This window comes from Scophthalmus maximus, chromosome 15 (assembly GCF_022379125.1).
Source record: "Scophthalmus maximus strain ysfricsl-2021 chromosome 15, ASM2237912v1, whole genome shotgun sequence".
NCBI lineage: Eukaryota > Metazoa > Chordata > Actinopteri > Pleuronectiformes > Scophthalmidae > Scophthalmus > Scophthalmus maximus.
Genome location: NC_061529.1, coordinates 7,466,815 through 7,487,450, shown reverse-complemented (window position 1 = coordinate 7,487,450; position 20,636 = coordinate 7,466,815). Strand labels below are relative to the sequence as shown.

Sequence of the window (20,636 nt, the reverse complement as noted above, 5' to 3'; positions counted from 1 at the left end):
GTCATCAATCTTTCTTCCTTTCAGGCATGAGAGTGAGTGGGTGTTGATTTAAAATCTCAGATGGACCTGTTTCAATGCAGAAAATTTAATCAGCCGCTCGTGCACACGATTTTCCTTATTCCTGGTTTGAGTCACCAGCAGCGACTTATCTCATCGCTGTGCCAGAGGCTCTGAATGCAACTATTCAGCAGCGATTCAGATCACATCTAAGTTCTTCATCGGGCCTCATGTGATACGGGATACGCTGGATGTAAATACAGTTTAAAGATAATTATCAGACTTTGATATGTTTGGTAGATCAACATCTTTAATATGAACCTGCTCCATACAATTTAGTGATCATTTGTCTCTATATGAAGTTTAAACACTTTTTAGTGTCAGCGCCAATATATAAATTAGTTATGTTGTGTTTTTTCCCATTCATGCTCCAAATGTTTCTAATTCTTAGTTTTATGCAATTTTTACGTACATATTTCTATTTATTATAAGTTTAGGTCTGCATATATTTCTATCATTTTTTGGAGCGGCCGTGACAAAACCCAATTTCTCCTGTGGATCAACAAAGTATGTCTCATTCAGATTTTTGTGTTTCTACACATCCTTCCTTCATGTGGGTTTGAAGCTTTTCGTTATATATGCGTAATGAGTAGAATTGTAATGATATAATAAAACCATATCAGAGACCTGATATTATCACGGCTCAGTGGCGCCACCTAGCTGTTCTTTATGCTAATATAGTGTTATAGTATGTGATGTTTCCATCCATAGTACTGGTGCATACATTTTTGGAAAGCATGGTCCCAACGGAAATTGAAACCATCATCAGCATAATGAGCCACACACCAACAACACGTAATGCAGTGAGTGGGTGTTTTCACAGGCGACAAAATATTTACAAGCTTAAGTCATTGATTATGTGGGATTGGTTGACACTGTGTTACCATCCTGAAAACATCCCAACATTTAAGACATTTTAGAATAAGATACAAAATAACCAAGCTTGTGACAGCAAATCTGAGTAACAAACTATATTTATTGTTTACAGTAGTAAAAGACCACAAATAATGTACAAATCAGTAGAGAAACAAATAACATGACAACAGCCTGGACCCCGTTCTTTGTACATTGAAGTTTAGCTCTCATGTTAACCGGCTCAAAATGAGTTTGTCTGTTTTTTGTGTCCAGCTAACTTGGTTCTTCAGATGCAAGTGGAAGGCTGATTTGTTTGTCTTGATAGCTGTGCTCTTATTTTGTGAGGGAAGCGGAAAAACATTATCATTACTTGTGATTGGCTTGTGCAGAGGCGTGTCTACAGGAGTCACTGCAGGGGTCTCTGTACCACGCAGTGTTGACAAATGAGGCGGAGCGAAGTGAAGCAGCAGACAGTTTCAACAATTTGACTCTATACATAGGTTCGAAAACGGTTATAAAACATTATGTAGACTAGTTTTAATTACTTTTTTTAAAATTACAGCACCTTTCTAGTTTTGCTGAACTACAACTAACTACACTTCAGCAAATGGGGAATTCCCAAGACCCGTTAAGTCACCTTCAACACTTCTGCCTCAAGACAAGAATTAAATCTATATTGCAAATCTCTACAGAACAATGGTTCACAACATTATCAAACTTAAAATGGTCCTTTGCCCTGGTTCAAACCACACCAAACATTTGATTTTTTGTTTTTTCTAGATTGCACTGGTTTTATTTTGTTGTACTTTTGATTGTGTGAATAGGTAAAGGTTCACTGTGTAGGATTTAGTGGCTTCTACCGATGCAGATTTCAACTGAGTAAAATGTGCCTCCCTTATCCTCCCTAACCAAGCATGTATGCAAACCTAAGGTGTCCTTCATGTAAGAACATGAGAAGTTCCCTCGAATCAGTGTTTGGTTTTGTCCTTTCTGGGCTCCTGTGAAAACTTATGGAAGAGGAGCCACACCTGACAGAAATAAATGGCTTATTTTGAGAATCCCATTTTCCCTGACGAAAAACATTGTAGATATTATATTCCCTTTCTGCCAACAGAGCCCCCCTAAATCCTTATACACTGGAACTTTAAACCTCTTCAGCCGTAACAATACTGATCACTCAGTGGCTGTAAAGAGAGGTGCAGCCTTATGTCAAAAAAGAAAAAAAACATCGATAATAAAATAAAATTGATTGTAATAATGATCCAACCAACTCTGAGGAAACTTGCACTTCGCGGGTTCTAAGCTCACGGTCTAAATGTCCTTTTTAATCCCGACTCCAAGCTCATACCAGACCACGAACAATCAAATCGAACCAACTTAAGTTATCCATGTACAAAGAACTGGGCCCTGTGGGTACAGAACACTTATCTCCCAAACTCCATAGGTTGACCTCCCTGCCCTCCAGATATGAGACAAACAGCATGCATCTTTCTCCTAACTGCAAAATATTCAAAACTGCAGTCAGAGTTGTTTAATACAATTGGCCTGCAACGTCTGTCTTGTGCAAATCAGAAAACAAGATCTCAACAGTCGACAAAGCAGATGAAAGGTTCTTCAAATTGCAAGACGAAGACATACTGACTTTTGCAGGATATTCTTGCTCAAACTGGAGGCCAATCCTCTTCAAAGCACATGTAGAATCAGTTGTCCCATCTGCCTACATTCGCAAGGACAATACAGAGATGAGACAGCTGACCCCAAAAGCATTACGCCGACATTTCTCTGGATGACTGAGTAATAGTCTGTACCGCGGATACGGCCAGGGAATCTTTCTAAATTAGTAGCAGTCAAAGAAAAAGCAAATTACACTGATGAAATACAAACTCCCTTAAAATCTGACAGTTTAACCTTGCAGTTTGTTTCCATAGTGATCCAAGTATACAGCAAATATGAAATAGAAGTTCGGTCTTTGGAGAATTGGTCCAAGCCCCACAAAAATCTAACATCCGCTCTGATACTTATGTACAGAAAGAAAAAAAAATGATCAGCAAGCCCCCTAGTAAATTCTTAAAAGAAAAAATCAAAAATAGAAAAAAACATTGCAGAATACTTTTGCAAAAGCACCTAAAAGGCGGAGAGAATTAAAATACATTTTATGACGAGATGAGCAGGAGTCACATTTCAGACAAAAAAAACACAAGAGAGCGAAGTGAAATGGAAGGCGGGTGTGTATTAAGTTCAGATAGTGCCTCCAGACTTCGAAAAAATGTTTTCATGCCATCATTGACATGTGACCCCTGGACAAAACTCGCAGAGCCCCCGCATTCGACCCCGCTGGATGAAAACCGTGACAAACTACTGGATACTACGCTTTCACTGGAGAGTGAGCGAGAAGCACTGACAAAGCAGGCGCCGCTGTGACACACCGTGGGTCCGATCACAGCCTGCGGTGCCAGACGGGAAATGTTGTCCTGAATGGCCAGCAGAGCGACTGTTGACACGCACAAAAGTTCAGTCCTGGCTGAGACGGTACAGAAACAGCTGACGACGCCCCCCCCCCCTCCCCACACACACACACACACACACCTGACAAAAAAAACATGACAGACATCTTGAAACTGAAGAAATAATAATAATAATAATAATAATAATAATAATAATAGGCTGAGAGGAGCAATGAGGAGCAGAGGGGCAGTGGTGGTGGCTGAGGGCGTGGTCTGAGGGTGGCCGTCAAAGAAATGGGGTGTGGCTTAGCAGCGCCCGCCCGTCTGCTGCTGGAAAACATCTATGGTGTCTTCATCTTCCATCTCCAGCTGAGGGGAGCAGAGGGAGACAGCGGCTCAAGTTAGTGGATATGAAATAGAACCGGTATGATGCAGAGATTGAAATAATAAGACAATGATTTAGGGCTATTAAGACACAGAATGCCCGAGTTCTCATGTAAACAGATGGTCCCAGTGAGATTCTCAGGATTTAATGTTGATCAGAGACTAGTGTCTTACCTGTGCAGGTGTATCCGTCTCATTGATGGGCTGGCCATCAAACCTGAACCTGATCTGCCTTATTGAGAGACCCTGTGTGTGTGTGTGGGGGGGGGAAGACAGCAGAGATGGAGGCCAGACGTTAAACACAGGAACAGCAAGATGGAGACGCTCCGTGGCTCAATTTCTGTAAATCCAATATAATGACACGTTGCTGAAGAGGAGGGTCATTGAGAAGCCGCCCCGCTCACCTGTCGTTCGCAGTACGCCTTCATTAGTTTGCTGAGGGGTGTGTGTCTTTTGATTTTGAACTGGACCACCGACCCATCTTGCCCCGCCACCTTGAGGTTGATGTGGTCGTTCTCGGTCTTGACTCCCTCCTGCAGAAAGACAAAGATGATCAACAAGGAGTCACGGAGAGAGAGAGAGAGAGAGAGAGAGAGAGAGAGAGAGAGAGAGAGAGAGAGAGAGAGAGAGAGGGGGAGAGAGAGAGAGAGAGAGAGGGAGAGAGAGAGAGAGAGGGGGAGAGAGAGAGAGAGAGAGAGAGAGGGGGAGAGAGAGAGAGAGAGAGAGGGAGAGAGGGAGAGAGAGAGAGAGGGGGAGAGAGAGAGAGAGAGAGAGAGAGAGAGAGGGGGAGAGAGAGAGAGAGAGAGAGAGAGAGAGAGGGGGAGAGAGAGAGAGAGAGAGGGGGAGAGAGAGAGAGAGAGAGAGAGAGAGAGGCACACCGCAGTACACCGAGGTCACTGGCGCGTTGCACGCCGAGCACAGTCCGCCGCTGTTCTGCAAGAAGTAATGTCAATGAAGTGACACCACGCCGTGTGGTGGAAGCGACCCTGCAGCACTATCGTACTAACACGTCTCTTAACTAAAAGAGCCCGGCGCCCGGCGGACTGCTGCCGGCGGGCGACAGCGTGCTGCTCGCCGGCCACACACGGATGCTAACGTTAGCATGCTTCCGAGCGCCGAGCCCGGAGTGTAGCTGCCGGCTAAAGCTGCTAGCTGCTTTTTGTTTTTGTTGCACGGCGACCAAAGGAGCCGCGGACACGTTAGAAACAACCAGGCTGCGTTTGTTTTGTTTTTTTTAAACCAGTGCGTCACCCTCCGTTAGCGCCTTTTTGTAGCTGCTGCTGCTGCTGCTACTGCTGCTGCTGCAGTTTGCGGCATTTTGCTGCGTTGCGGACATAGCGTGGTCCCGTTTCGACAGAGACAAAAAAAAAAATCCGCAAATGGCAATCATGGTGTAATTGACATTTTCTACCTGCGATCGACGAGACCCTCGTCAGCGGCACAAAACACCGTCCCCCGGGTTCCATCGACACTGTGCGCGATGCGAGCGCATCAACGCGCACAGTGTCGATGTGCCCATTCATTTGCGAAACAAACACTGCGCCGATTCGGAGAAACGTGCAAACCAGGCCATTTTTAGATTGCACATCGGAGAGGCGGTCGGGCAGGAGCTCGACCCGAGCCATCGCCGCGAATCCACGGCTCGTCGAGACTCGATCCTCTTACCTTTGGCTTTTCCTCTGACATCTCGGCTGGATTTCGTTCGCCGGTTTTCCAGAATAATCGGTTAATTGGGGGTTTTATTGGTCTTTCTGCCGCCCTCTGTCCTCTCGTCTCCTCCGCTGACGGGTGCGCGCCTGGGACCGCTGTCGCAAATAAACAATTGGATCCCGGCGGACCACGTGACTTGTGAATCGCGGGGGCGCGGACGCGGGAGCGCGCAGCCTTGCAAAATACTCGATCACGCGAACTGGGGACCCGAAGGTAATACACACTGTATCAGTACCTCTGAATAATCACTTCATATACATAATTTGTGCATATATTTGTCCGAAACGTTAACTTGTATAATGACTGCAAGAATCTGAAGAGTGCAGTTGGAGCAGAAACGTTTTAGTAATGTGTTTATAGCACATACCATAAAGTGAGTATTGTTTTAACATAGTCACAAACAAATACTTCAGAGGGGTTTGATTCGAGGAGATGTAAATGTAAGATAAAAGAAATAGTAATATCTAAAAAAGTTTGTTTCAAGCTATTTTTCAAATTGAGTTTTAGGCATGTCAATAACACCATGAGACTGTTTTTTATAAATTGTGAGCAATTGCTCAAAAATGCAGTATGATCTGCCAATATCCTCACACTCCCCAACAAATCATCTGGAATATATAAAGTCTGCATTTGTGCTACTTACAAAAGGAGTAATCAGACAACCCTGTGTAATAGGTTGGGACAAAAGGTAAATCAAACATTACCACTGTTAAGCTCTGACAGCTGCAGTGATGTAATGATCCAAACCTAAAGACAAACATAATGTTTTGCATCAGAATATATGTTGAACAATATTGAAATATGTCCAAACTGACTAGAACAATACACGAAATATAAAAGGTAAAATCTATGATTTTATTCAAACATAATGCAGCCCAAGCACAAACGACAAATGTCACTGGCAGAATTAATTATCTGGGCCTAGTTAAGTCTTTACAGTGTCCTTACATGAAATACAGGTAAAAGTAGAATTAGGCTGATTTCAACCCCAGGTAAGGATAAACACATCCAAATTAAGTTAATGATTGCTTTATTAATTTAATTGAAGATTTAATGGTGTCATTGAATTAACTTTTTTTTTTAAATCATTGTTATGAGTGGGTCATACAGTGGTAACACCAACATGTACATTTCAGAGTATTGAGTCGTTTTGAAAGAAGAAAATGAAAAAATTACACCACGTAAAAAAAAAAAATATATTTCTAAACTCAGCAGCAACTCAGAGCAACATTAAACAACGTGATATTTTAACATTTACAGATTTAACAGATTTTCTTAAGCAAAAGGAAAGAATGGTTCAGCTACCAAACAGGACTCTTTCCACACTGTACAATTAAACTCAAACTAATAAATAGTATGAGTGGACTGAAGCTATAGGAGCCACAGGATACACTGCACAAGTCCGGTAGAACCCTGCTGCGACATCTGTTGGTTACAGCCTCTCGGATCATCACAGTGAATATAACATTCATGTTCATCGACCGAATGACACCAGAGGCCGTCTATACACAACTACTGTCACTTTTCTGACATGAAGTTAATTATAATTTACAATAATCCTCGGGTCATTTCTTCATTCACAACAACAAGACAGTCTGCTGCAGTCTGTGATGGGAGCCATCGGGGAACAACTGGAGCTTCACGGCGTCTGATAATCTCATGCAAATTTGGAGTATGGGTTTTGTCCACTTAGACCTAGAGAAACATCAATAATCAGTTTGGTCATTCATTGATCTAATACACTTTTTCTTTTTCTGATTTACTAATTCCATATTCATTTTCTTTACTGATGTTTGATGATAATTTTTTGGGGACCAATGCCGATACCAATATTAGGCAGAAAAACATTTTCAATTACGATATATATATATATACATATATATACATATATATATATACATATATATATACATAGGCCGAAAAACAAAAACACAAATACAACAAAATATATAGAACTTAAAAATATAGATAATAAACATACATGTAAAATGAAATGTAAAACATAAATGCACATCTTTTCTGCACTGTTTATTCATATTGGTGCATATGAGCAAACATAAACGCCTGTGAAAAGCTCATATCGACCAATACTATTTGCTAACCGATAAATTGGTCGGGCTCTAACCATTTTTAATTATGTTATATAAGGGGAACAAAAGTCTACAAGTCAATTTGAAGAGAGTAGTGTCCCTGTGTGTGAGATGCATCACTTCTTTTTAAAAATTCAACCAAATGTTAAATGATCTCTTGTCTCTGCTAAAGACCCATTTCCCAAATTGTTCAATTGTTCCTTTAATAATTTCTTTCACTTGTAGCGAGACAAAAATTACTAAATAGCTTGATCTTCTTTTGTAGATTCTGATTAATTCTCCCATCAAATGTAAATCATTTCACATGAAGGGACAGATAATCATGTATCTCTACTATGTAAGTATTTGCATCTGTGTTTAAAAAAAGAGAGAGAGAGAGAGGAGATAAAGAACAGGTGCAAGTGCGAGAGCTCACCATATTTCTTCCTGATTTCGTCGTGTCTCTGCGTCATCTCTGTCCTCCTGTGAAGACAAAACATTCTCTTATGAGCTGTGGACAGACTACTGATATGTTTTGTTGTTTTTTTTCAGACTCTAAAAACACTCCAGTCTGGGCTGATAACAGTGTGACGTGTGCATTTTTCCCTCGTCCCTGTTGCCTTTGTGTTGTGCTATGATGGAAACTGATATGGATCGGGGCCAACAATGCAACAGGGAAAGCTGGCGTGTCAGTTGCACTGTAGATTGTAAACCATCAGCACAACTATTAAGACTTTTAATAGGCTACCCGGGAGGGAATGATAAATGTACTCTAAGATAAAGATAATCATTAATCCCTAAAAGGCAATATTTGTAATTGTTGGGCAATTTGCCATTGAGCAAACTAATTATCACGTAGCAATATTCACAGGAAGCCAGTTACAGTTGACAAATGTAGCAGCCGTCTGTGCTGTTGGGAAAAGATTCAAACAAAGTCAAGGGTTTGTGTGCATGGAAAGATTAATATTGGACTATATGTATTGTGAAGTAAGTTTAAGACATTCTGCGTTACTTGTGGAGATGGAGAAAAACATTTAAGTAAAGAAAACAAGAGGCAAACTATAGACATAGGTACTTGTGTGTATCAAATACTCTCACAAAAGAAAAAAACAGGAACAAAGCCTTGACATGGTCTTACACAGTGAGTGTGACAGAACAATGCTCCTCACCTTTCCTCCTGCTTCGTTTTCATCTTATCACCTTGTCTCTGCATTTTGGCCTCAAACCTTTGGGATCTGACACACAAACACAAGTTCAGAGTTTGCTCATGGTTAGTCAGGTCATGAATAAAATACACAGCGCGAGTTTGTGTGTTGCTGTAATTACACTGACACCTTAAGGTAACCGCTGCAGAGCCAAAAGAAAGGATCAGGATTTGGTTTTGGTTTTATTATTTGCTCACAATTAGCGTGAACTTTTCCCCACATGACGCACACTGATCATAATCCCATCACTTCACCTTGTATTGAATTTAGCTCCAGACAGAGACCACAAGGACACATACGAAGAAAGACGCATGACTGAATGACAAAGTTTTCATAGAGCAAGTTGTTAGCCTACCTTTAACCATTTCTAACCTATAACTATACCCATTTTTGTCTTCCCATGTAACTGGGAGCTGTGTCTTGTTCTGGTTGTTAAATTAAACCAGAAGTGCAGAAGCATTATTCCCTCGGCATCAAGTTGTGGAGGATGACCTTCCTGTTCAGCCAGATTAAGTTGGACCGCTGCTCGCTGCACACTTACCCAAAGTTCTCACACTTGCAGCAGCAGAACAAGCAGATCATGAAGGCTATGATGAGGATGGCGCCAAACACTGACAAGGTGATGATCAGGATCTGGAAGTTCACTACAGATGGAGACAGAAACACAAGATTACGTTCAGAATCCTGCAGCTGCCTTCACAATAGAACAAAAAAAAAATGACAATGCAGTACTTTTCTTTGGCTCTTATTTTGAAATCCCTTCCCTTCTTTCAGAGACTGATTTATTTTTGTCTTATTTTGACAGATTTAGAGATAATCTGTGTTCATTGGTTCTTAATGGAACTGTGAGGTTTGACAAAGGTTTACACAGAGTGAATCAATACATTTGAGGAGCCAGTTAATTAGTTTAGTTAGTAGAGGATTAAATCAATTACTTTGGAATAACACAAATAGTTTTTTTCAATATATATATATATATATATATATATATATATATATATATATATATTTATATATTTAATTTTTTTTAAATAGAGATTCATATCTTAAGCAAGACACCCAATGCTTCGGGACCAAATAGGAAATATTCCCCCACAATAACATTTGTTCCAGGGGGTCAGATTTTTTTGTTGGTGTGCAAATATGATTAAAAAAACACAAGCCTTGATTTTTCAATGGGAAAACAGGAGCATCATATTTCCATGGAGAACAAGAAGCAACTCAGATGTAATGGTAATCTACATCTTTAGCCCTCACACCGATGTAAGAAAGTTTTGTCAATTTAATATCACTTCAAATTGACTTGATTAGTTTTAGGGCCAAGAAAGGACCATTACATGTATCCCTGGATCCGGACAATCCCGATTTTTTTTTTAACATTTTCACCAATTTCCCTTGGCAGAAGTATGCGCGCGATTGAGTGCTATTCTAGTTAAAGGACAAGTTAAAGGAGAAAAACTTTCGGTTTCCTTTGTCTCCTGCACGCATTTGTTGACTTAAAATGTTCAGTAGGCCTTTAGGTTGATAAACGTGAGATTGTGCTTAATTTAATGTACGTATGTTATAATACTTGTCCTTTTCATGTACAAATAAAACAAATCAAATTGAAATGATTCTAAATGTGTGTGTGTATGTATGTAAGAGTGCGTGTGCTCCATCATACTCCAGCAGAGTCCCCAGCGAGCCTCATTCAGTGGGCAGAGAGCGTGGGGCGGGAGGATGGTATTCACTGGATACGTGATACACATCTTGGTTTTGCTACACCACAGGCACTGCGAGGAAGGACAAAAAGACCAAAAGACATAATGAGCCCTCATATTAAACACAAACGACGATTCCTGGAGGTATTCAGGGCAACTGTGGGACACAGTGGAGGGCGGGCAGACACAAAGCAGAAAATGGAGGGGGAGGAGGAGGAAGAAGAAGAGGGTGGGGATGGTTGACAGATCAGTTAACTCCTCAAACCAGTCGAACAAGTGTAATGGCGGAGGAGGAGCCACTTGTCGGAGTTCTCCACCTGGGACACAAACACACTCGCTCGCCCAGCGGAAGCAAAAAGGACTTCTCTCACGACTTACCGTCACATTTTTCAGACATTCCTCACAGCTTGTCCCGTTCTTTGTCTCACACGCTGTGGGACAAAATGAAAAGTCATTTAGTTCACACACAAAATCGTCCACCAAGAGGCGTTCACACGGTCCGCGTGACGTGTACACACATTATCCTTCACAAGGCGAAGTACAAATGGCTTTTGATTAATAAGAAGAGAGATTAGCAGAAGAAGAAAAAAACCAACGAGGCCTTGGGGGGTTTTCTCCCCACTGTGGTTTGTGTAACTCCTGCTAATCCTCCGGGGACATTTTCCATGGAGACAGAACACAGTCAACAACACAGGCTTCGGACCGCAGTCAGAAGACTACACAGGACAACAGCTGGGGTTTTGGTCTCAGTGTGTACATGTAACACGGAGGTGTAACCAAACAGGCCTTCATTCTTTTGTGGTGAATTTGTTTGTAGCTACTGAAAGTTTGAGGTCCTGAGGGAGGGGGACTGAAGAGAAACTCATTGTTCCTGCTCAGAGGTTTCAACGACACGCAAATATTATGAGACTTAACTGAGCAGAAACAGCCTTTACCAAAGATGATCTCCATCGTTCAGAGATGTATGGTCTTTAGACGGTAAATACAATTAAAGGAAGAGTCACTCTGCTCCCATGACTCAACATGAATGCTGTCCAAAAGGAAAGTCGTGGGAAGATTCTTGTTTGCCTGTTTGTTCATGACTTAATAAAAACAAAGCACGCAGCAAAAATCGATCACAATTCATGTTAGAAAATGTTTAGGGGTTTTTTTGTGGGTTTTTTTTTTTTACCACGAAGTCACTGATTTCAACTCCTACCTTTGCCAGTAGCAGGAGACTGAGCGAAGCCCGTCGCCAAACCCAAGACCAGCAGGAGAGCGGGCAGCACAATCCGCGAATCCATCATCCGACCCCTTGGACTACGGATTATTCCGAATGGGACATGCCAGAATTCACGTCACGTCAGACTTTAGGAGGCCCCGTGAGCGCAAGGGAGCAGGAACTGTTCCTGCAGCACCGGCTGTGCAACTGGAGGAGTCACCTTACCGACAAGGAACGAGCGCTCCTGACGCACACCCATTACGCACCAGACACACAGGGAGGGGGAGGCGCGCGCACGAGGGCGCGTGTGTGTGTGTGTGTGTGTGTCTGGTTGCCTCTGGTTAAAGAAGTGTTCAGATGCTTGACTCCCAAAAAGAACGTCTTTCATATATTGTAGTTTGTTCTCCTCTACGTGTATCCAACAGCTTTAGGCCTTGTGGGGAAAAGCTGAAATTTGTCCCTCAACAAAACAGCCCCTGAAGTCCAGAGCCATGTTTTATCTTGTGCTCGAGATAAGTGTATAATTTTCAATTACATCATTTATTTACAAATATTTTGTGTGTGTGTGTGTGTGTGTGTGGACAAGCAGCTTTAAGATTGAAATACTCAGGTAAGGTACATGTTGCCAGTTGCACACCAATCAATTACACTACTTATTACATATAGTACATTTCCACGTGTCAAAAATGAATTCACAAAAGCATTGAATAGAGGACAATTTCCAATAATTTATTAAAGCATAATCTTGTAAAGCCAGTTACAAATAAAAAAAAAAGAACAACACATATCTCTCTCTTTCTCTTTTTTTTCTTTTTAAACAAGCACAATGTTTCACTATGTAATGATGATAAATTCTATGACGTAAGAACGGGCCCCACTCTGGCCGCCTGCGGCTGATAACAGGACCCTTTGTGATCAAGTTGCCCTTGGACACAGATTCGTGATCAGATACTTCAAACTTACTTTGACTTCAATTTCAACCTCAGATCACTTTAGCAAACACACTTATCACAACTGCAGGGCAACTTCTCCTGCTCAGTGTAATATCAGTGACAGACAGAACCACATGGGTGTAGAAGAAGAACAACAGTCAGCTCCAGGTTCCTCATTAATTATTATGGCTTATAAACTTCACTTTCTCCTAGTTTGGCACTCATTTTAGCCGAAACTAAAAATGACCCAAAGTTCAAACTGGAACCTCGGAGTGAGTTCTGCTTTATTCTAACGCTACAGGCAGGATCCCAGTGGGTTGTCTGAGTGTGTATAGTCAGGGCCATGGGCACAAATAAAAACACTGAGGTCATGTCCAGTATGTTTTTTCTATTTTGGGCATTTTAACAAATGTAGTAGTGTTACTTATTTTCTTTCTTTCTTTCTCCAATAATTCAGTATTTCCCCAACAACACTGAGTTCATGAGTTGCCTTGAGGGCCTCTGGGTTTAGAGTGCCATGACCTGGAAGTGGATGGCACTTTTCCATATCTCGACCAAAACAACTCTGTCTTATAAAGGCATAGAAATACTCAGAAATATGACTTTCTTAAAATACACTTTTTTTTTTAGAGCTGGAAGGTCTCAGACTCATGACCTCAGTATTTCTAAAGTCCTAGATAAAGCCCTGTGTGGGGCACTGCAGATATACATACGACTTAAGAAGTTCAACTTCACTTCAAGTCCTTAGGGAGATGATTTAAATCATTGACATAGAAAATATAGTTTACATACTTTAGCTCAACCAATTTTGTCTAGACATTTTGACTTATTTCCGTGTTATCTATGTTTTTCCAACGGGATTGTTGATATGGGGGAACACTCCCGGCCTCTGGAGGTGTCACACGTGAGGGACGCTGTCGTTTACCTGCAGTGCCACATTGTCAGGTGATGTTGACAGAGCAGTGACTTCACTTTCAGTCCAAACACACACACACACACACACACACACACACACACACACACACACACACACACACACACACACACACACACACACACACACACACACACACACACACACACACACACACACACACACACACACACAAAAACAGTGATGACTCTCAGAATTCCCAGTGCAATTTCCAAGCCCCTTTCCTCACAGTGTCCTATCTGTTCCTTTTTGTTACCAAGACTGAAAGAAAAATCCATTATATATATATTTTTTAATACAATATCCTCCCAAACACACCTTGCAACACATACAGTACAATAAGAATTAAATAACCCCTAACCCTCCCTTAAAATCCCATGCTTTCCCCCTTAAAATCACACCACGACACCGTTCTTTGCAAAGGTTGGTCATGTAAATACGTCTTATTTCCCATAAATACACTCAGTAAAATGACTTCTCTTTTCTTATTTCTCACTTTCTTATTTTCCCACCCCATTTGTGGATAAAACCATTAATACACTCACTCTCTCAGGCACACGCACGCGCAACACACACACACACAGCACTTCAGGGTGGTTTGATAACAGGGGGCATACAGTACAGTAATGAGAGATTTATCAGTAACAAAAGTCACATTGTTGGAAACAATCTGGAGCCTTTTATGCGTTATTGTTTAAGTCACTGATCTTTTAGATAAAGAAAAAGGTGAGAGTGTGAATGAGCAGACACAGATATACAATACGTTATGGCTCGGATTGATGCCCAGACAACACACGGTTAAATTCATCAAAACACTGTAAAAACACGACCACCATCATGGCCAGTCCCACCGTAGTCTGTGTTTTTCGTCATAGCGTCTCTGTGAGTCACATTAATGGCACAGCCAGTGAATGATGTACAGCATTGGCATCAAATTCAGACATACACTTTTCATCATTAACACCGTCCACTTGCATGTAATTTGCACGAGAGGTGTCACATTGCATTTAGTATGGCATCTATATACTGTACAGTGACGTGGCCACTGAAAATTCAATAATAACTCTTATATTGTGTGATATACAGTACAAAACGATACATGTCCACTCAGCTTATGTTTACATGTGTGTGAATATACAGTCGATTTACACAGTGTGTAATATATGTAGATATAGATAGGGAAATGTTTTGTCTCGTAGTATTTTGGTTGATATTGTTCTCTCTTTATCGACCACACAAGGTAGCGAACCATGCACAGACCCTTTAGTGTCAACTTTAACATGAGCGGAGAGCCTCGGCTGTGTTTTCTTCTTGTGGCCACATGGTGGCACCAACGAGTCAGCGAGTTAACATTTTCCCCGGGGCATGGAGCTTATTCTCCCTTCATCATCATCAGAGTCCTTTTTCTCAGTCACAAAACGGATGTAATCCAGACGGTGTCACAGGTAAAAGCCAGAGGAGAGAGAACAACAGAGAGAAAGCAAGCAGGAACGAGAATTCAGCATCGCAACGTAATACCAATAGCAAATAAGGATGCAACAGGAAGTGAGGACACGCGAAGAGAAAGAGAGAGAGAGAGTCGGGAGGAGGAGTGATAAAGAAGTTTAACTGAGAAAATTGTGACTTCCTTCTGTCTGGCAGTGCACTGGGGGGGGGGGGGGGGAAGGGAGCCACCTGGGACAGACTGAGGCGGAGGAGTTGTGCTTGTAAATTACAGAGTTTTGTTTGTCCGGGGAGCAGAGAGAAGTTTGGACTGTGCTTGAACACCTACATGCAGGACTAAAACAGGTGGAAGGGGTTGTGTATTTGAAACCCAAAATACAGGTCGTTTTATTTGTCATGCTCATTTTTCTAATGGATCCCTCATCCCAAGTGAAACCCAGGCCAGGAGAGTGTGCGCTTGGCCTCCGTGTCCACTTTTCCCCCCGTGTTGCTTCCGACGCTCACCCACCAATCTCGATTCAACCTCAAGGATTAGGTGGCTGGTGCGACTGCCTCTGTTAAAAAAAACAACCAACCACCGCAGGCGGCCACGGCATCTGTTTGCCACTGGACAAACCGAGGGCTCTCGACTGGTTGGTGCTGATCACCTGACCCAGGAACTGGTGACGCTGGTCACTGACATGATGCTGCAACGTTTCTTCACCACCATGTTAATGTAGGCTCTCATGATCTTGGTGATCTCTCCGACCTAAAGAGTAAAAGTATATAGGTGACTCAGTTTGTGCTGAACATTAATACACATCTGCATTGACGTGCGATTCAAGTGCGGAAATATAAATATGACAACAACATTCTGTCGGTCAGTCAACCACTGTGGTCCAAACTTAAATCCCTTTACAACCGTGGGATGGACTGACTTGAAAGTTCCATGGTCACTTGCACCTGATTCAATTTGAAAAGGTGAAAAGGATTTATCCTCATGATTTTCGAGACTTTTCAAATTGAATCAGGTGCAATTACAAACAGGAACACAAGATGAAATAAACACAAATAAGAAGAGCAGCCAAAATAAACATAACTAAAGAGATTAGACAATCAATTATTCAATCAACAGAAAATTCTTTGTTTAATACTTTGATTATAGATTCACAGTGTACTTGGTCTTTTTTTAATATTTACAAAATCTCTAATTTTTACTGGCTGCCAATGTTTTATAGATCAGGCAATTGAGAAAATAATCGTTCTATTGCAAAACCAACGAAAGAAAAAATAATAATAATGAGGTCTCACCAATGGAGTCTCGAAGAACATCTCCCTCTCATCCACGATAATTTTGTAGGTGCAGGGCTGAGAAGCCCCGAAGAAGGTGATGTGCTCGTACTGGAAGGTCTCCAGAGGTTTGGGTTCACCTCGTTTATAAACGGACATGTTGTCAGCGCTCACGCTGAGCCACAGGTCATGAGGGAAACCGCCCTCTTTACACTGTAGAGACAAGAGAGTTGGCAAAGGTAAGAAAGGCTTGTCAGATTTGAAGGTATATTTGAACATATTAAATGTTGTTTCATCGCCCCCCTTAATCTTCTTCTTCTTCTCTCACCTCCACGTCAAACAGAGTCGACCCGTATCCGGGCCACTCCTTAATGATGCTCATGTATTTCAGCATTGCCTGGTGCTGGGGCATTCCCTGCAGCCGGGTCCACTTCTCCAGGACACTGGTCCGAGTGGCAGACGTCTCCTCCTTCACCCACATCTCCAACATCTGCTCCTCCTCCACCTGAAAGGACACAGGTCAGTCGGTCAAGAGGAATGTTCTGTTCATCATCATTCAGAGAGTTATTGCACTCTATTCATTCAACAAAAATACGTCGGTTTGATTCTCAAAATTAGAATGCAAGTTGTCTTTTTGAGTAATGGGGTCACAAACCTTCTGCTTCTTCAGTGACCCCGTCTTGAAGCTCCTCCTCAGGGTTCCATCCAGGAAGCTGGGGGTCTTTCGTTTCTCTGCCCCGGTGCCGACGCCTCCTTGTCCACCCACCAAGCCCTTACCGTCTCCTGCTCCTCCTCCTCCGCCCCCTCCAGCTCCACCCCCAGCCCCCACGCCCGGCTTGGTGGAGTGGAGGATGCGATTGCGGAGACGTCCAATTGGATAAACACTTCCCAGACTCCACCCGGCCCGGCCTGCCCCGTCGACATGGAGATACTGGAGACGTAAAGCCGCCAGGTGCTGCAAAGTCTCCTCTGAGGCCGGGAAGTGACCGCTTATCAGAGACTCATGAGCCTGACAGAGATAGATATGGCAACACATATTAGATTTTTAACAGATGGAATAAGTGGAATCATGTTTCATTTAGGTGAGGGTGATTACATATAGTCTTCTGTACAACTTAATTAACTTACAGTAAGGTAAAGAGGCCATTTCCTACAGTAATTGACAGGGGAGACTTTTTGATAAACACAATCCTTTTGTATTTATTTAAAAAAAAAATAACAATGTTATTAGTTGATAAAAGTTCTGTCAAAGTCAGAAATGCAGTCTAATCAATTATATATCTGTTCTCTAATCTATTTTCCCTCTCACTATGTTCTTATTTGATTAAAATTACTTTAAATGGATTTTAGAAAGTAGTTCAACTGTTAATTATTGGTGCAATTATCTTTCATTTTTATTATTTCCCCGATTTTTGGAGTCTCACCTGTTCAAACATGAAAGCAAACTCTACTCCCTCTTTGGGCATGCTCTCCACATCCAAGAAGCAGTAGAGTTTGAAGTAGAGTTTCCACTCTCCTTCCTCCTCCTCTTCTTCACTACCTGCCAATCTGGAAAACAATCAAAAGTTGAATCAGAAAATCGAGAGTGGTATGTTCAATGATAAGGCCACAAAGCCATGGAAAATAATTGAAACTACTTTTACATTACTGATGGTTTCTGTATGAACTCTTCGTACGCTGATCTGCCACACAACTAAAACAGGTAACTGCTGATCCTAGAGACAAAATGAGATACCTTTCAAACTTGGCCAGGACATCTGCCACGATCACTCTGCTCTCCAGAGCCCGGTCAGTGCAGGCGTTGTGTTCAAACAGAGAAAACAGGTTCTTGCTCTCCTCCATGGCCAGGCCTCTGATCAGCTTCTCCACAACCTGCAGCAGCAACGTTGAAACGCACGTTGACTGTCATGCAATTTATATACACTCTCTTGACCCCATTAACCTTCATACGCTTTACTTGTAATATGATTGTTTCATGGTAAAAGGGGACAAAAGGAAAAAACAACCTAAAAGTTAGGACACACTGCAAGTAGTGGTGGTTCCCTTCAGAATAAATGAATGTATAGCTAATGTTTTAGAAGAATATTACCCGCTACACACTGAGGAGTTGCGCTCTGAAAGGGGTTTATAGGTTGGAGAAGATGACATGTCAGTGTATATGTGTGTGTGTTGTTTAATGTGCACCTCTCCAGCTGTGGTGTGAGAATTGATGGAGATCTTGCAGGAGCCTCCTCCATGGCAGTAGACGGTGGTGCTCATCTCCTGTCTCACCAGCAGGGCGGCGATCTCCTCCTGAGAGGGAACAAACTCACGAGTCTTGGTCTTCTTCAGGGATTCCCCGATGAAGCTGGCGTAGCGCTCGATGTCTGTGCCAGAGTAGCGCTCGCGTACCCTGAATCAGACCACACACACACACATTTATGACAAATTTATTCCATGACACATCAGAGAAGCACTGCACACACTGCAGACACACACTGACCTCTTGAGGTGGAATCGGAGGTATCTGAGGATGACTCGACTGGGTAAGAAGGTGCAGCTCATGCAGGTGAGCAGGTGCCAGTGTGCCCGATTGGCTGGGCTGTTAGGCTGAGGCACATGATTGGTCTGCTTGATCACCTGACAATATACCTAAAAAATACGGACGAGATCCATGAAATCTCGAGCTTTACACAACCTTTGTAGCAGATATTTGCAGGTACTGCCAGGAAAAAAAATATTTCTGCAATACTATATGAATATGTGCCACTTTTAGTACACCCTTATGTCATAGTTTCCAGCATGAAAAGCATTCATGGAATCTCGTTGTTGCTCTCTTCTTTTTATAAAACACGTTGTATATTCATGACGCTCATACCTCATCCCTGAGAGGGCGCAGGTCCTGGCAGGTCTGCAGGATGCCCTGAATGATGGGCACCGTGTCTGCCAGAGTCTCCATCTCCTGCAGTGAGTTGAACACACGCACCGCCTCATCCTGCAGACTGGCATAGCCCTGCTGCCTGTGTACTGCACAGGGAAACACGAACCGGAGGAAAGGTGAATAAAGTCATTGATTAAAGGATGACAACGATAACAGTGACATAAACATGCACAAAAGATTGTTGTTGTTGTTGTTCCAACGTGAGAGGTTTAGAGGTTTGGAGGATGTGGCCCCTGAATTCGAGACGCAGCTTATGTGTGAAAGAATAAGAAGAGGGGAAGCAGGATGAAAAGGAGAGCGAAGAAGAAGAAGGTTGTTTTCAGGGTGTGCGTTGCAGAGTTGGACTTTTACTTACAGCTGGTGACCTCTCCGTAAGGGAGCGGCAGCAGAGGGGAGTGAAGAGGATGCTGGGTGTATCTAAGGATGGGGTTCCTCCTGTACATCTGCTCGACTATGTCTGGGTTCACACTGTTTTCCTGAGGAGACACGACGAGATGAAATTAAACTTTCAGTTTCTGTGAAGGAACTTTACACGTTCTCTTGCTGTGGCTGTTTTGTGTTTGTGTGTTTTACCTTGATGTCTCTGATGAGCTGCAGAGTTGGAGTTTCTATGGGGGTCTTACTGTCGACGACTCCCTGTATAGCAGCCGTCCACCTCATGGCCTCGTTCAGCATCTTGGTGTAGAGGCGGTACGAATGCTTCCTCCCGTACACTATGATGTTCCAGTAACCTGCAAAAACAGGACTCAATCAGCATTTATTACATATAGATACAATTAAAATATGTACACTGAGGGCATGAGATACATTCTCTGTAATTCAGTTGAATGAAATCCAGTTACTGGTACATTTTTCATGAATATAATTTCACATGAACTCGCTCTTCTCCTATGTCTAATCCCTGATTAAACATGCCCCCTCTGTCTCTTTTTCCTTTTCTCTTAATCCTCACCTGTCTCCCTGTGCACTCGCTCATCCGGCTGAATGATGGAGCAGAGGGAGTTCAGGACCAGAGTTCCCATCTTGGAGGAGTTTCGCTCTGAGCTCTTGTAGTAATCCAGCGAGTTGTGGGTCAAAACGAACCAGCGCTTCTTCAGCTTCAGCGAGGTGCTCTTGGCGTTCGTCTTCATCTCCTTTTGCAGCCAACCTGAACGATGATGAGAGCAGAGAAGGAAGAGGCAGAGAAACAAGCAAGGTTGCAAATCACATAATTATAACAGTGACAGCTGGGTTAGGCAATAATTCAGTATCATCTCTCTATTTTTATCATATGGTGACGAGAGGATCACCTCTGACAAGGAACTCCTGCCCGTCGATCCTGGCGTCTCCTTTGGGCTTCTGCAGCAGACTGATCCAGTGATGCATCTCCTCTGGTGTGTCACTGTTGCAGTGGATCACGCGATTGGCAGTAATGATGACAAAAGAGTTGGGCCTGCAAGAGGTCAAGGTGATAAACTTTTTACTGGGTTTACGAATAAGTTGGATACAGCATTGGCATAATTAACTTTCCCGT

At 42.5% G+C, this 20,636-nt stretch overlaps 3 protein-coding genes across 7 annotated transcripts in view; all 3 read right to left on the bottom strand.

Annotated features, from left to right (window-relative positions):
* Window positions 1–1,013: 1,013 nt before the first annotated feature.
* Window positions 1,014–5,563, bottom strand: sumo3a (small ubiquitin like modifier 3a). Its single transcript, XM_035610008.2, has 4 exons — window positions 5,406–5,563; window positions 4,145–4,273; window positions 3,915–3,986; window positions 1,014–3,725 (listed from the first exon to the last, which is right to left on the bottom strand). The coding sequence occupies exons 1-4, from the start codon at window positions 5,424–5,426 to the stop codon at window positions 3,663–3,665; spliced, it is 285 nt and encodes a 94-aa protein (XP_035465901.1). The 5' UTR covers window positions 5,427–5,563; the 3' UTR covers window positions 1,014–3,662.
* A 721-nt stretch (window positions 5,564–6,284) lies between these two features.
* On the bottom strand, window positions 6,285–11,851 carry pttg1ipa (PTTG1 interacting protein a). The gene is made up of 7 exons (XM_035610007.2): window positions 11,623–11,851; window positions 10,803–10,855; window positions 10,388–10,496; window positions 9,266–9,368; window positions 8,689–8,754; window positions 7,956–8,002; window positions 6,285–7,145 (listed from the first exon to the last, which is right to left on the bottom strand). Exons 1-7 carry the CDS (start codon window positions 11,708–11,710, stop codon window positions 7,108–7,110), a joined length of 504 nt encoding a protein of 167 aa, XP_035465900.1. The 5' UTR covers window positions 11,711–11,851; the 3' UTR covers window positions 6,285–7,107.
* Window positions 11,852–12,333: 482 nt separating this feature from the next.
* The window catches only part of myo10l1 (myosin X, like 1), a 39,820-nt gene continuing 31,517 nt past the window's right edge, over window positions 12,334–20,636 (bottom strand). For all 5 annotated transcript variants that reach the window (XM_035609999.2, XM_035610000.2, XM_035610001.2 and 2 more), the window contains 13 exons: window positions 20,413–20,555; window positions 20,076–20,270; window positions 19,697–19,854; window positions 19,479–19,599; window positions 19,061–19,209; window positions 18,686–18,834; window positions 18,388–18,595; window positions 17,939–18,075; window positions 17,628–17,751; window positions 16,859–17,212; window positions 16,532–16,708; window positions 16,225–16,416; window positions 12,334–15,682 (listed from right to left, as the gene is read on the bottom strand). In XM_035609999.2, coding sequence (XP_035465892.2) covers window positions 15,578–15,682; window positions 16,225–16,416; window positions 16,532–16,708; window positions 16,859–17,212; window positions 17,628–17,751; window positions 17,939–18,075; window positions 18,388–18,595; window positions 18,686–18,834; window positions 19,061–19,209; window positions 19,479–19,599; window positions 19,697–19,854; window positions 20,076–20,270; window positions 20,413–20,555 — 2,212 coding nt within the window. In that variant the 3' untranslated portion in view covers window positions 12,334–15,577. The remainder of the gene's footprint in view (window positions 15,683–16,224; window positions 16,417–16,531; window positions 16,709–16,858; window positions 17,213–17,627; window positions 17,752–17,938; window positions 18,076–18,387; window positions 18,596–18,685; window positions 18,835–19,060; window positions 19,210–19,478; window positions 19,600–19,696; window positions 19,855–20,075; window positions 20,271–20,412; window positions 20,556–20,636) is intronic.

What these genes read in the sequence shown, in the direction of transcription:
- sumo3a (XM_035610008.2), bottom strand. Translation starts at nt 5,426, where the DNA reads ATGTCAGAGGAAAAGCCAAAG. An exon ending in AGGCGTACTGCGAACGACAG is followed by an intron (nt 3,987 to 4,144) that starts GTGAGCGGGGCG and finishes ACACACACACAG; the next exon opens with GGTCTCTCAATAAGGCAGAT. An exon ending in AGACGGATACACCTGCACAG is followed by an intron (nt 3,726 to 3,914) that starts GTAAGACACTAG and finishes TGCTCCCCTCAG; the next exon opens with CTGGAGATGGAAGATGAAGA.
- pttg1ipa (XM_035610007.2), bottom strand. Translation starts at nt 11,710, where the DNA reads ATGATGGATTCGCGGATTGTGCTGCCCGCTCTCCTGCTGGTCTTGGGT. An exon ending in AATGTCTGAAAAATGTGACG is followed by an intron (nt 10,497 to 10,802) that starts GTAAGTCGTGAG and finishes CCTTCCTCGCAG; the next exon opens with TGCCTGTGGTGTAGCAAAAC. An exon ending in TCGCTGGGGACTCTGCTGGA is followed by an intron (nt 9,369 to 10,387) that starts GTATGATGGAGC and finishes CTCCATCTGTAG; the next exon opens with TGAACTTCCAGATCCTGATC.